Raw genomic sequence first — 14,543 nt, 5'->3', positions numbered from 1 at the left:
CTAACAGCAATAGCCTAAGTCTCTCTTTTGGTGTAAAAATACCTCATTCCCTTGAGATATCACTTTGGCTTTGGTAACTATGGTGACAAAATTTATTCCATTACCTAGGACTGGCCTGCTAAGCAGTCACGTATTTGTTGAATGAATAATAAGGTAATGGCATTTATGTAACTTCCAATACATCTCCCAGGATTCCAAGTTACTAGGAACTGCCACCCTTTGCACTTTATCACATATGGAAGTCCTTCCTTATAGAAACCAGCAGCCTTAATTCATGAATCAATCTATATTTTAAAGTTTCTCATTGACAAAAGAAATTTTTTTTAATTTTCTTAAAAAATTTATTATTTATTTGAAAGTCAGAGTTACAGAGAGCGGGAGAGACACAGAGAGAGAAATCTTTCATTCACTGGTTTACTCCCCAGATGGCCACAATGGCTGAGGTTGGGCCAGGCTAAAGCCAGGAGCCAGGAACTTGATCTGGGTCTCCCATGTGGGTGCAAAGGACCGAGCACTATGGCTATCTTCCACTGCTTTTCCCAGGCACATCAGCAGGGAGCTGGATAGAAAGTGGAGCAGCTGGGACTTGAACTGGTACCCATATGGGCTGCTGGAGTTGCAGGTGGCAGCCTTACCTGTTATGCCACAGCACCGGCTCCATGACATGCCTTTTTGCAAAGAATGTTTGTTCTCTTAGAATCTTTGGAGCTCTTAAGGACTTTCAAGAGTACAAAAAAGGAATGTTCTATATAAGCCCTAGTTTTTTGCTCAACCACTTGAAATGCCTTCTTTCCTCATCTGGGAAACCCTTTTCCTCAGGCTCATCTGTTCATAAAGATCTCCTAGCTCCTTTCCGTTCCTGGATCCTCTGTCATGATCATTGCCCGTGTTTTTTGACTTTGTCACTAACTTGCTCTTGAACACATGCCTTACATATTTGACAAGGTTGTGGCAATTTTGAAAACTGAGACTATATGCCATGCTTCTTTTGTGCCCTCAATAACCAAAGCAGACACTCAACACGGAAATAAAAGTCTGTAAGTAAAGATCATGTTCAGCTGACTATGCATGTAGTATCTGCAAGATCACTCAAGAACTTTATTTGCACTACATTTCTCTTAGATATAGAGCAAACTTCCTTCCCCAAAACCATAACCCCCTCCAAATTGGATGCCAGATTATGATTTAGTAAACAATAAACAAGATATCCTGTGTAACACAACCTAGTGTACCAGTCTACAACATTTTAAAAATGCAGTGCTGTCAGGCAGTGTGCCTGCTGAGCATCACAGGGGTGTTGAAAACTATGACTAACACAGAAAGATTAAAATCAGGGTCAGCTCCATTATGTGATCCAAGTATTAACTATGAAGGCAATAGTAGTATTTTGCTCTAAAAAGAAATATTTCACTAACAAGTAAAAGGGCTTTGGGTGGGTCCTTGAGGCTGTCACAGACTCAGGCTCTAACACAGCCGGCCCTGGAATGGCTGTAAGATTATGCAAACTACCCTAAACATCTGTGTGTATATACATGGTGGTGAGAGACATACGCTGCATCAGTGAAGTAGTAAACACAATTAAGAGACTGAGTAAAAGACCAACCAGCGAGAAACCCTAGGTGTCCACTTGTTCTGGGGAAGAAACTTGTGCAGTATGTCACAGCAGCAACCTAATTCTTAAACACACCTGAAGTCGGCTGTGGCTGCAAAGGATTCCATTTCCGTAATAGAGAAGACACAGAGGAAACCCTCCCCGCTCCGGAAGTAGTTGTCTCGGATGGCAGCATAGTCCTCCTGCCCCGCTGTATCTAAGATGTCGATCTGTACTTCCTCCCCATCCAGCACTACTTTCTTGCGATAGCTGTCTGCTTTGGTGGGCTCATAGTCCTCCACAAACTACAAAAGAGGAAAAACACATCCATTTTCAACTCCTTTTTACTTCCTCAAACTCCTTATTTTGAAATAATTGGATTTATAAGCTGACCAAATAGCACAAAGAGGTCCCATTTACACTTTACCCAGTTTCCCCAGTGGTTAATGTGACATTACTGGGAAGGCGGGTATGGTGGGAAGAATTACTATGTTCCTAAAGTTGTATTTACGAAATGCATGCAAATAAATAAATAAATAAATCTTAAAAAAAGATATAATTTAAAAAGCGCACATAGAAATGAAAATTAAAAATTAATAAAAAACATTGCTTTTCATTTTAGGCAATTTTAATGGCTTCTTCATCTACAAAGACAGGGGCTAAGTTAAATTCCCTCACTGACCAAACCTTTTGTCAGTCACCAACAAGCAGGACAACTGAATGACTTAAAGGATTTTGAGTATGTGTGAAAGAAATGCTGATGTGCAGGCAATAAAAAGATATGTAGTGGGGAAAATCTGCAGGATTATTTTTGTCAGAAGACAGGTTTGGCATTGGAGATCATTTTTAGGCCAAGATAGGCAATCTCTCTGAGGTTCTGCTTTCTCATCTGTAAAGTGGTAAGACCATGCAGGAGTGTTATGAGGAATAAAGGAGTGCTCTATAACCACAAAGTCTGGCCTTCTACTGGGAGGAGGAAGAATTAAGGATAAATGTGTACATTATATTACCAATACCTAAATCATTAAGCCTTGTTAACAGTCCTCTAGGGAAAAATACATTGCTATATACAGGATATAGTATATATATCCTATATGTATATGTGTGTGTGTGTATGTATATAAATATATATACATTCACACACAATATATACAAATACAGGCTGAGACTTTAACAAGTCTGATCAAAGACTTGCACACAAACCTGTAATCTACAAATTAAAAGTTTTAGCAACACAACTATTACTTATTTAATGGTGAATACAGAGCCACGCCAAATACACAATAACTGAAATTTTCATTTAGATCATTAAAGAATGCTTTATATATGTTAATCTCAAGTTTCAATTAGATACTATATGCACCTATTCTAGAAATTCAAGGTGAGAATATTCAAACAAAAAAAATTTTAAAAGCTCAAGTTAGATCACTCAAAAACTAGACACTGTTTTCAGTTTTGTTTTAAAAGCATAGGTTTTCAAGGGTCTTGAGTTCTTGATTTGTTAAATAAAGTTATATACAGATGTTGGCTCTGAATTTAAAAATGGAAAACATTAGTAGTTTTCAAGGACTCAAGGAATCCATCCAAAATAGTACCAAAATTAAGCTAGAAAAATACTGATAAGTCCAAATTTTGATATCCATTAGGAGACAAGCACTTACCTCATCATACATGAACTGCAGAGTCAGAGCAGACTTGCCCACGCCACCACTCCCCACCATGATGACTTTGTGTAAGGCCAAAGAATTCTGACCCTTGGGCTTATTTGCAGCCATCTTGTGTTGCAGAGTTTCCACCAAAGGACTAAGAAGAATCTAAGGAGGATGAAAGAAGAAATTACACTTAGAACATTCTTCTAGAAAAGACAAATGATGTCCTTAGGGTTCAAGATATCAGGTTTCATTCTGCAGTGATTTTAAGCAGATGGCAAATGAAGTATGCTCACTTTGGGAAAGAACCACTTATCAGAAAATACCATAGCAATAAAACAAGCATAGGACTCAAGAGCAATTCTCTTGTAACAGTTGGTTTTCAGTAATGAGCTGTGACGAAAAAGGAAAATTTCTCAGGGCAACCACAGGCTGACTACAATGGGGTATCAGCTGCACTGGAATATATTCACACAGATTATGAAAACAGGCTGATGGGTCACAATACTCCAAGAGCTGCCCCTGCCAAATTCAGTTAGAACAGCTGATTAAAACAAGACTGCTATGCTGTGGTTAAAGATTTCATTAAAAGGCTTACTTACCATTTACTGTCTTCTAATAAAAGAAGAAATCTTATCCCAGCAACTTGGTAATAGAATTATAAACAGGATTCAACACTGTTTACCCCAACTACCTTCTTACTGGAAATCAGTGTTTCTTGAGGTGGATGGTCACTCTAACCCAAATACTGAGTCTACTGTACCCTTTCCTCAGAATACGCCTTTGTTTAATACACTTACGTGTTCAGCATGGAAAAGATCAGGGTTGTACAGGGCTTGTAGTAATGACTGGCAGTTGCTTCTGGCTAAGGTGCTAGGCCTTGGGAAAAAAAAATCTGTGGGGTCACAGCAACCGCTGATTGTGTGTGGGGTGTGAGCAGAAACTGTCATTAGAAGACCAGGTGGGGCCGGCGCCGCAGCTCACCAGGCTAATCCTCCGCCTTGCGGCACAGGCACACCGGGTTCTAGTCCCGGTCGGGGCGCCGGATTCTGTCCCGGTTGCCCCTCTTCCAGGCCAGCTCTCTGCTATGGCCAGGGAGTGCAGTGGAGGGTGGCCCAAGTCTTTGGGCCCCTACACCCGCATGGGAGACCAGGAGAAGCACCTGGCTCCTGGCTTCAGATCAGCGCGATGCGCCGGCTGTAGCGTGCCGGCCGCGGTGGCCATTGGAGGGTGAACCAACGGCAAAGGAAGACCTTTCTCTCTGTCTCTGTCTACTCTGCCTGTCAAAAAAAAAAAAAAAAAAAAAAAAGACCAGGTGGGTTGCCCCTTTCCTCCTGGGTATCTTTGGCCTGTTTTGGTCTCACAGTTCACACCTCCTCACCTGTCTTGGAAGCACCTCTCTCCGCTTGGCTGCATGGGGCCCAAACTGGTCTCTCTGTGGTCTTTAATCATTCTGCTATGCCTCTTGGCCTTTGTTATATAGTTCCCTGTGCTGGGCATATTCTTATTCTATCTGGCTAATTCCCCTTAATTTGGGGGATAACAACATAAATGAGGTTCTCCCCTGCCCTGTGCTTTCAGCATCTGATACCTTCCCTAAATAACCCTTAAAACAATTTAAAATCGCCTCAGCATGTACTTGTTTAATATGGATCTTCTCTAGAATCCCAAGAGCAACCTGGGTGCAGAGGCCATGTACACACGGTTATCTTATCCTCAACATGACTATCACTGCTAGGCATAATCAGCCGTTTAGTGTACGTGTGCTTAGTGAATGAATAAACAAATATTTGCAGCCTGACTAAACCTTGGAAGTGTGTCAGAAAAAATTAATGTGAAGTAGCTATTCTTGCTACAGTCAATCTCAAGTAGGGGAAAGCAGTTTGCTATGGGTCTTGGAGGTAGGTACTACTTCAGACTCCACATGTGTATTTGCCCAATACAGAAAAGCAGTAAGCAAAAAATCCTGCCGATCCCACTATCCATTTAATATATCACTATAAGTCCTTTGAGACTGTTTTCACTCTCCATTTAGCTCCTCTTTTGAGTACCAAGCACATGATCAGTAGATTCTGACTGCCTACCACTGCCCAAACACCGAAAATTATCATAGTCTATGGATAACAAATTAAAAGTCTAAAGGATGCCAAGTCTAAGCCACTCTGTGGAGTGCGTTGTTGCTGGTGATCCTAAATAAATCATGAAATAACATTTCTCACTATTAGGGTCTTTGTTTACTGGTATTACTTCACAGCTACGTAACTACTATTTAATTTTTAACAAAAAGAACCACATAAGCTCCAGTTGTTACCATAGCAATTAATATTCTAAAAGGTGTACATGTGTCTTAAGGCAAAATATTTAACAGTTACAACAACCTGGTTAAAACACTTTTCCTTTCAGAACAAATTAAAATACAGTCTATGACTCAGAAACAGAAAAGCAGACATTCCCAAAGACATTTTTCTAAGGTACAGAAACTTCCTAACCACCATGCGCTGCACATTCCACACTTAAAAGGCTACCTGGGAAATCAAGTTCCCACCCAGGAAATACTGCTCAGTGCCATTTAACAAATTTGCCACTGTAAACTCAACTCCCAAGCCCTGATCTGGTTACTTTTAATGTTAAATATGCCAAAGTCCCTGCTTCCTTGGGACGAAAAGACAAACAGATATAAAAATAAGAAAAAAAAATCCAGTAGTACCAAGTGCAATAAAAAAAAATAAGGGAGAAATGGGATTAAGAGGGGGAGCAGGACCACTTTCACCAGATGGTCAAGGATGACACCTCTGAAGTAGTATCATGTCAAAAAATTCTATTTATTTGAAAGGCAGATATCTAGACATAGACAGACATCTCCCACCCTCTGGTTCTCTCTCCAAATGCCTGTAACAGCTGAAGCTGAGCCAGGCTGAAGACAAAAGCCCAGAATTCAATCAGGACCTCCCACATGAGTTGTAGCGATCCAATTACTTGGGTCATCACTGCTGCCTCCCAGGGTGGGCATTAGCAGAAAACTGGAATTGCGAATGGAGTCAAGACTCAATCCCAGACATCCTGACATGGGATTTGGGCAACCCAAGCAGCACGTTAACCACTACACCAAATGCTCACTCCGAAGAGTCAACATCTGAGCTGAGACCTGAATGTTAGGAAGGAACTAGACGCCTCTGAGGGCACGACATTTGACATAGGGAAGAGGTGCAAAGACCCTAAAAGGGGTGAGGGCTGGCAAGTTCTAGGGACCAGAAGGCCAGAGTGGAAGATGGCCCATAAGCAACAGGAAGTGGCACTAAGAGGCAGGTAGAGGACAAACCACAAAAAGCCTTGGAGGCCACAGCAAGGTGTCTGGATTTTATTGCACTTGAGAAGCATCCTGAGAGTTTTTAAGTCGTGACATAATTTTGATGTATTTTTTAAAAGAAATTTTCCTGGCTAGTATGGCAAATGGATTTTTTTTTTTTAATTTGACAGAGTTAGACAATGAGAGAGAGAGACAGAGAGAAAGGTCTTCCCTCTGCTGGTTTACCCCCGAAATGGCCACCACCGCTGCGCTGATCAGAAGCCAGAAGCCAGAAGCCAGAAGCCAGGAGCCAGGAGCCAGGAGCCAGGAGCCTCCCCCCCACCCCCAGTCTCCCACACGGGTGCAGGGGCCCAAGCACTTGGGCCATCCTCCACCGCATTCCCGGACCACAGCAGAGAGCTGGACTGGAAAAGGAGCAACTGGGACTAGAACCCGGTGCCCACCATGGGATGCCGGCGCCGCAGGCGGAGGATTAGCCAACTGAGCCATGGCACTGGCCCTGCAAATGGACTTTAAATGCAAGAGTTCAAAGTATAGGAGGCCCTCCCAGTAGCCCATGCAAGAGAGGAGGGGCTCAGGGCCCAGCAGGAGCAGCAGGGACAGCAGTTTCACAACTGAACTGGCATGATTTCCACTGCTGACTGTACTGAGGACAATGGAAACATACATTCACTGACCACTCCCTAAGTGCTAGGCATTGTTTTGAGCACATTACATACACTAACTACGTTGTCACCACTTCTATTATATTAACAATAGTACAAGGCATGTACTTTTTAAACTTCAGTTAGGAATCTGGGTCATAGAAGCTGACTTGTCAAGTCCTGGTTTTGAATCAGCCCAGTGGTCCACTTGGGGAGTAAACCAGAAGATGGAAGCTCTTTCTCTCTGTAAACTTTGCCTTTCAACTAATAAATAAATCTTAAAACAAACAAAAAATGTACTTGGTGATGGGGCAGCAGCAAGTTTTCAGCCTCACTGTTTTTCTCTGCTTCATTCAGAAACCAAGTGTGTATATCATGCTCCAAATGTTATTTATGAGCTCCCTGATTCTTTCTTTTTTTGTTTCCTTCCTCTTTCCTTCTATAGAAACACTGAGAGCCTACCTTATTATGTAAGACACTGTTCTAAGTTCTGGGGGTATGTAGTTGAACCCCAAAGTCCTAACATGTTTTGTTAACAGGTACACACAATGTATTCGTTTTCATCAAAATGTAGTGGCTTGTAATCAAAGAAATTGATTCTCTCACAATCTGGGATGCCAGAAGTCTAAATAGAGTCTTAAGTTAGGGACAAAGTGGAAGTGTTAGCAGCAGGGCTGGCTCCCTTGGAGGCTCCAGCATGCTTTGGTTCCTGGCTGCATCATTACACTCCTTAGGGCCATGATGTCGTCTCTTCTACCGAAGTCAAACTTCCCCCACTTCCCTGTGACATGAACACTGTGACATATTTAGGGCCCACCCAGATAACAAAATCTCTCCATAGGAAAATCCTTAATTTAAACAAACCTGCAAATCCTTTTTTCCTACAGTCTCTAGAAGGGAAAGAGCCATGAGCAGATTCTCTCCTACAGCCTCCAGGGGAGCCAGCCCTGCTAACACTTCTACTTTGTCCCTAACTTAAGACTGTTTAGACTTCCGGCATCCCAGATTGTAAGAGAATAAATTTCTTTGATGATAAGCCACTAAATTTTGATAAAAACATTCAGAGATTCTGGTGATTAGGACATGGAAATGTTGTGAGCGATTTTGCAGCCTATCATATCCAAGCTAAACTCTAACCTCTCTATTTTAAACTTTAGGAACTTTTCTAACAAATCACCAGTCTAGTCTTCCAACAGTTTCTAAGGAATATCCTATCAACTTAAGAGACCACAGAGGCTGGCATGCTGGCACGGTGCGTTAAGATACCGCCTGTGATGCCGGCATCCACATGGGTGCCTGTTCAAGTCCCAGCTGTTCCACTTCCATTCCAACTCCCTGTTAATGCACCTGGGAAAACAGTGGAGGATGGCTTGAATGCTTGGACCCCTGCCACCCACAGAGGGAACCTGGATGGAGCTCTAAGTTCCTGGCTTTGGTCTGGCCCAGCCCCCACTGCTACGGCCATTTGGGGAATGAACTAGAAGATGGAACGTCTGTCTCACTCTCTAACTCTGACTTTCAAGTAAATGAATAAATCTTAAAAAAAAAAAAATACCAAATACTCCCTTGTCTAGCAAAACAAAAACCACAATATTTTATTTCTAGAGTTCATAATTATCATTTTTAGACTTCCATAAAAAACAAACTCGTTATTAGGCCTTAGCTCATTATGTAGGCTAATAGAATACTGCCTGGTCAAAGATGTAAGAGAATCCTTATTAATAAAGATATTAAATAAAGCAGTTGCTTTTCCTCCAACATGAATAGTACATTAAAAGCTTATGGTTGGGGCTGGTGCTGTGGCACAATGGGTAAAGCTGCCACCTGCAGTGCAGGCATCCCATATGGGCACCAGTTCGAGTCCAGGCTGCTCCTCTTCTGATCCAGCTCTCTGCTATGGCCTGGGAAAGCAGTAGAAGATGGCCCAAGTCCTTGGGTCCCTGCACCCACGTGGGAGATCTGGAAGAAGCTCCTGGCTCCTGGCTTTGGATCAGCGCAGCTCCAGCCATTGCTGGCCAATTGAGGAGTGAATCAGTGGATGGAAGATCTCTCTCTCTCTCTCTGCCTCTTCTCTCTCTGTGTAACTCTTTCAAATAAATAAATAAATCTTAAAAAAAAATTAACTGAAAATGTATCTCTGTAAAAAATAAGAATGGGAAAGGAAAAGGAAGGAAGAAGAAAGGGGGGAGTATGGGTGGGAAGGAGGCAGGGTGGGAAGAAGCATCATGTTCCCAAATCTGTATATATTAAATGCATGAAGTTGTATTCCTTAAACAAAATATCTAAGGTTCTAGAATGATATTTGATAAAATTTAGTCTAATGCTCACAAAAGCCCTTTAATAAAATAGAAATTGATTGGTATTCACTTATTACAGCAAGAAATTGGCTATCTTAAAATTAAAGCCACAAAAACATTACATTTAATGACTTAAATCATGTCCATGAAGTCAGGAATTAGCTAAGAATGTCTATTATCATACTCTTATGCAACATTGTTCTGAAAGTGCTATCTTATGATATTAGAAAGAGAAATAAGGAGGTCTTCATTGTGGTGCAGTGAGTTAAGTTGCTTCTTGTGCCAGCAGTCTCATATGAGAGTGCTGGTTTGAGTACTGGCTGCTCCACTTCCAATCCAGTTATCTGCAAATGTGCCTGAGAAAGTAATGGAAGATGGTCCAAGTAAATACCTGGGCCCTTGCAACTCACATGGGAGACCTGAATGGAGTTCCAGGCTCCTTGATTCTGCCTGGACCAGCCCTGGCTGTTGTGGCCATTTGGGGAGTGAACAAGTGGATGTAGGATCTCTCCATCTCTGTCTCTTTTTCTGTTTCTCCCTCTCTTTATCATTCTGCCTTTCAAATTAATAATAAATACATTTTTAACAAAAAAAGGGAAGAGAAGTAAGGATGCAAGTGATCATTAATCAATAATATGATTTTATACCTACAAAAGCCAAAGGAATCAACTGAAAAACTGCTACAAAAGATTTCAAAATGTAAATGGTTCTTTAATCAATATAAAATTAAATCTTTAAGTAACCAATTAGAATATATAATGAAAGAAAAGCACCATTTTGTAATACAAAATCCACAAAGAATATCCAATAATAAAATTAACACAATCTGTATAGTGTATATATAGGTATATAATAATTATACTTAGATAACATAAAGGGTAACATGAATAATGAAGACAGATTGTATTCTTGGGAAGAGAAGGATCTTTGTTGATGAAGGCACAAAACTCTGATAATAAGAAATGCAATTAATTTTGACACATGAAAATTAAACATTTCTTCATGATACACAGAGAATACCATTAACTCAAAAAACAAAGGACCTGGGTGGGTCTTCAGCCTAGTGGTTAAGACACCTGCATCATCCTACACCAGAAGTATCTGGGTTCAATACTCAGTTCAGGATTCAAATTCCAGCTTCTTGCGAAGGCAGACCCGGCAGGGCAGTGATAGCTCAAGTAGCTGGGTCCTTGTACTTCATACACACAGTGTCTGGACTGAGTTCTCAGCTCCTGCTTTGGCCTTGACCCAGCCCCAGAAGATGCACGCATTTGGAGAGTGAAGTTTTCTGGAAATGTATTTCCAAAATTTACATGCAACCAAGATTGTTGCCATGTTTCTATGAGTTGGGTTTGTTGGGTTAGGATTATCCAGCTGGCTTTTCAGATATACTCCTTTAATTAATATCATGTCCTATCATAACTTCTGCCCTCTATCCTACTGACTCATTCTTAAGTCTCTTCGGGACTCTTTGGGAAAGAACAGACTTCGTTTGCAGCCCTCCCTATGGGTATGCTGGGCTGGGGCCTCTTCTACCCTGCTTCATCCATTAGCACCATCTGTTTTCTATCTTCTAGAACCTGGAAAGTCTCTGCTTTGCTGATGGTCACTCCATCTGTTCCCATTCTCTGTGCTATTACAGATTCACACATTTCTGTCTGTAAATTCCTCTCCTTGTCATTTCACAGGGAGTTGGACACAAGAGGAGACAGACACGTGAATTTAAGCCTAAAGTTTTTTTACTATAAACCTGTTAACATCCTGAATTGACTAGAATTGGAACACCCAAATATTTCAAATTTAGAAACCATGAAAAATCTCAAAGATATGTAATTAAAACTGCCCTGGGTTTTAAAGAATATTATTATTCCATCCTAACTTCAAGAATAAACCAGTTTCGTCACATGGATGGCCAAAGAATCATAAATAAAGACAACAATAATAGCTTAATATTAAGAATGTTATAAAGGGGCTGGCGGTGTGGCACAGCAGGTTAAGTTGCCATCTGCAGCAACGACATCCCATATGGGCATAGGATTGGGTTCCGGCTGCTCCACTTCCCATTGAGCCCTCTGCTAATGTTCCTGGGAAAGTAGCAGAGGATGGTCCAAGTGCTTGGGTCCCTGTACCCACATCAGAGACCTGGTTGAAGCTGCTGGTACCTGGCTTCGGTCTGGCTCAGTCCTGGCCACTGTGGCCATCTGGGCAGTGAATCAGTGAATGGAAGGTCTCTCTCTCTTTCTCTCTCTCTCCCAGTAATTTTGACTTTCAAATAAATAAATCTTAAAAAAAGAGAGAGAGAATGCTATAAAAATTCAATGCCATGAATAGGCTCAATGAGAAAATTCACAGAATCAATGCAAGAGAAAAGACATTAAATAAAATTCAATATTCCTTTGTGAGAAAAATTCTTGAGTTAAACATCAGAGTACACCCTTGTAAGTGTACTTGTATCCATGTGTGTATGCATTTCTAATGAAATGCTTCACACATTTGAAAGTCATTTTTATACAGAAGCCACACTAAACTTCTGTGTTTTAAAAAGTTAATGAGGCACTAAAGCAGGGCCAGAAGCCAGGTGATTAACTCAAACCAGGTCTCCCATATGGGTGGCAGGGACCCAACTACTTGAGCCAAGTTGAGTATCAGCAGGAGGCTACAATCAGAAGCAGAGTTGTGTGTCAAACCCAGGCACTCCAATGTGGGATCCAGATGTCCCAAGTGGTATCTGAACACTACACCAACTGCTCATTTTTAAAGAATGCAAATTATAACATGACAGTAAGAGGTAGAAAAAAACTCAGAACTCTCTTTTCTGTTGTTTTTTCTATATTTGCTAATGAAGTAAGAAAAAATTTTGCTCATAATTTTGGTCTTATTTGGAGCCTGCTTACTCAGAAAACACTGGTTAATAAGCATATGACATGCAAATTACATCTCAGAGGTTAACTCCCTCTGTTTTCTCTTGACTGCATTAAAATTATGAATGACGTAAGTAAGCTGCAAGGTGAGTCATTAAGGTAAGTTAATAATGAACTGTGGCCTCCTTTTTCATGAAAAGGCAAAAGTATATTTGGATAGTGCAAAATCCTGTTTAAGTTTTATGAAAGAATGAAGTTACAAAGTATGAAAACAAAAAAGACTCAGAAATCATGAAAACATCTATATAAAAACATATAGGTCTATATAAGAACGGCTACATCAGGAAAATAACCTGAAGGGAAGATGGTCTCACAGGTGCTTTTAGCCAGAAGTATGAAATAAGAATCATCTGGGCAGGGTTTTTTTTTTTTTTTTCCAAAACATATTTACCCCAAGACCTATCCAGAAAAATCCCGATTCACTGAAGTGTGTGCCACCTAGATAATTCTAATTCACATCTCTGGTTAAGGATCAGCACTGCAAATATCCATAATGTTAAACCATATGAAACTAATGAGATTTTTTTCACCTAAAGAAATAACAATTTTTCATGGTTTATCTAATAGAAAGTAACCAAGAATAAAAACAACTAATATTTTACTGAGCATACTACTTTGTAACAGGTACTTAATTAAGTTGTCAAAAGTTCTAACAATACCAGGAAAGAAGAGGTAGGCAAAAATATATCTAAATTTTGTATGGGGAGGTGAGGGTGATGGAGACTGCTGAAAAAGAAGAGCACCCGTCACAGATGCCACAGTGCAAATCACTGGATTTGGGAGGAAGTCACTGGGGTTAAAAATGGATTGAGGTGGTGACAGAAGACAGCACAGAACATTAAGACAAGCTCTGCATTTAGCAATTGTCTATGTGGTTTAGGAAGAAATAACCCTCTTCAGTCTTTTCTAACAAATTAAACATTAACAATAAAAGAAGAGGTTTCAAAAAGTTTGTGGAAAACACACATTATTCTTTGATTCCACTTTTTCAAACTTTTTGAAGGCTCGGTGTATGGAACTAGAATGCATGCCATATTACTCTTAAATCAGAGAGAGACCAGGAGGGAAGGAGTACCCTTCTCTGTAATGGGTGTGTACTGAATACAATCCTGGCTCATCAAGAATGGTCTGGTAGGACATAGGATGGGCAGCAGGCACACATATAAGGAAACCTCTCATCTTTTAAAATTTTACCACTAAAAGCCAATCATATATTTAAAATTCAAATTAATGGTCAAAAGCAATGCTGTAGCATTTAATTGTGATTTAAGGCTTGCAGGCTTCAACAAAACAGAGGACAGTTTGAGAGTCACAGGTAACATTTGGAAGACCAAGCCCCACAGAAAGCGGGAGTTTCCTGGAGATATCCTCCAATACAGCACCCTTCAGTGTGATCTATTTTTCCTGATTCTATCATACCACATGATTTTAACAAACTGCTTTCATTTTTACCTACAAATTTCATCATAAGATTTTTTAAAGTATGCATAAAATGAGACTGAAGACTCACAGAAGGAAGCCTTAAAATAATCCAATTCCTCCATTTTTCATGAAGGAAAAAGGGCTTGAGAAGAAATTAGTCCTTGCAAGAAACTCCAGAGAGTTCGAGCAGAGTAAAAACTGGGACTTACCCAAGATAGGATCCAGGAGGTCTTGTGTGTCTTATGCCATGGCAGGCAGACAGATGTGGAAACGCTGTAAACTTGGAAAAGACTTCTGAAGCAATCTGTTACCTTTGGTCGTTCACTCTAAACCAAAAGCTAGGGACGAGCAGAGTGTTTGTTTTACTTAGTAAGGAGGACCCATGTATGGGCTTCCACATTCACCAATCTGTCATACTAGAGCACTGAGTTTACCCAACTGAGCCTGAGTTTAACTAACTTCCTGCAGGACTGACCCCCTGGTGACCCTGTAGTTTCATGTTATGCCAGGTGTTCAAAAACATGGCTCTGGTTGCATGGTGACAGGTGCTGCATGAAAGACAGAGATCTGTTACAATAGACTCTTTAACAACAAAGCACTCTGGTTGCTATATAATTGGCTGCAGCTTGTAAGTCACCTTTTATTTTTTACTTTCTGGGTTCTTGCTGTTGTCATTAATCAGTAGTGGCCTTATAACTAATCTCAAATCAGT

General features: G+C 40.6%; 1 protein-coding gene across 8 annotated transcripts in view; it reads right to left on the bottom strand.

Moving 5' to 3' along the window:
• The window catches only part of RALA (RAS like proto-oncogene A), a 71,996-nt gene that overhangs the window by 20,910 nt on the left and 36,543 nt on the right, over positions 1-14,543 (bottom strand). For 6 of the 8 annotated variants that reach the window (XM_002713768.5, XM_017344442.3, XM_070059756.1 and 3 more), the window contains 2 exons: positions 3,253-3,405; positions 1,688-1,896 (listed from right to left, as the gene is read on the bottom strand). In XM_002713768.5, the coding sequence (XP_002713814.1) occupies positions 1,688-1,896; positions 3,253-3,366 (323 nt within the window). In that variant the 5' untranslated portion in view covers positions 3,367-3,405. Of the gene's footprint in view, positions 1-1,687; positions 1,897-3,252; positions 3,406-14,040; positions 14,300-14,543 lie in introns of those variants that run through there. The other 2 variants (XM_070059758.1, XM_051852910.2) reach the window with 2 other exon arrangements.

Source organism: Oryctolagus cuniculus, chromosome 16 (genome assembly GCF_964237555.1).
Source record: "Oryctolagus cuniculus chromosome 16, mOryCun1.1, whole genome shotgun sequence".
NCBI lineage: Eukaryota > Metazoa > Chordata > Mammalia > Lagomorpha > Leporidae > Oryctolagus > Oryctolagus cuniculus.
Note: the sequence above shows the minus strand (reverse complement) of the source record. Positions and strands in the feature narration are given on the sequence as shown.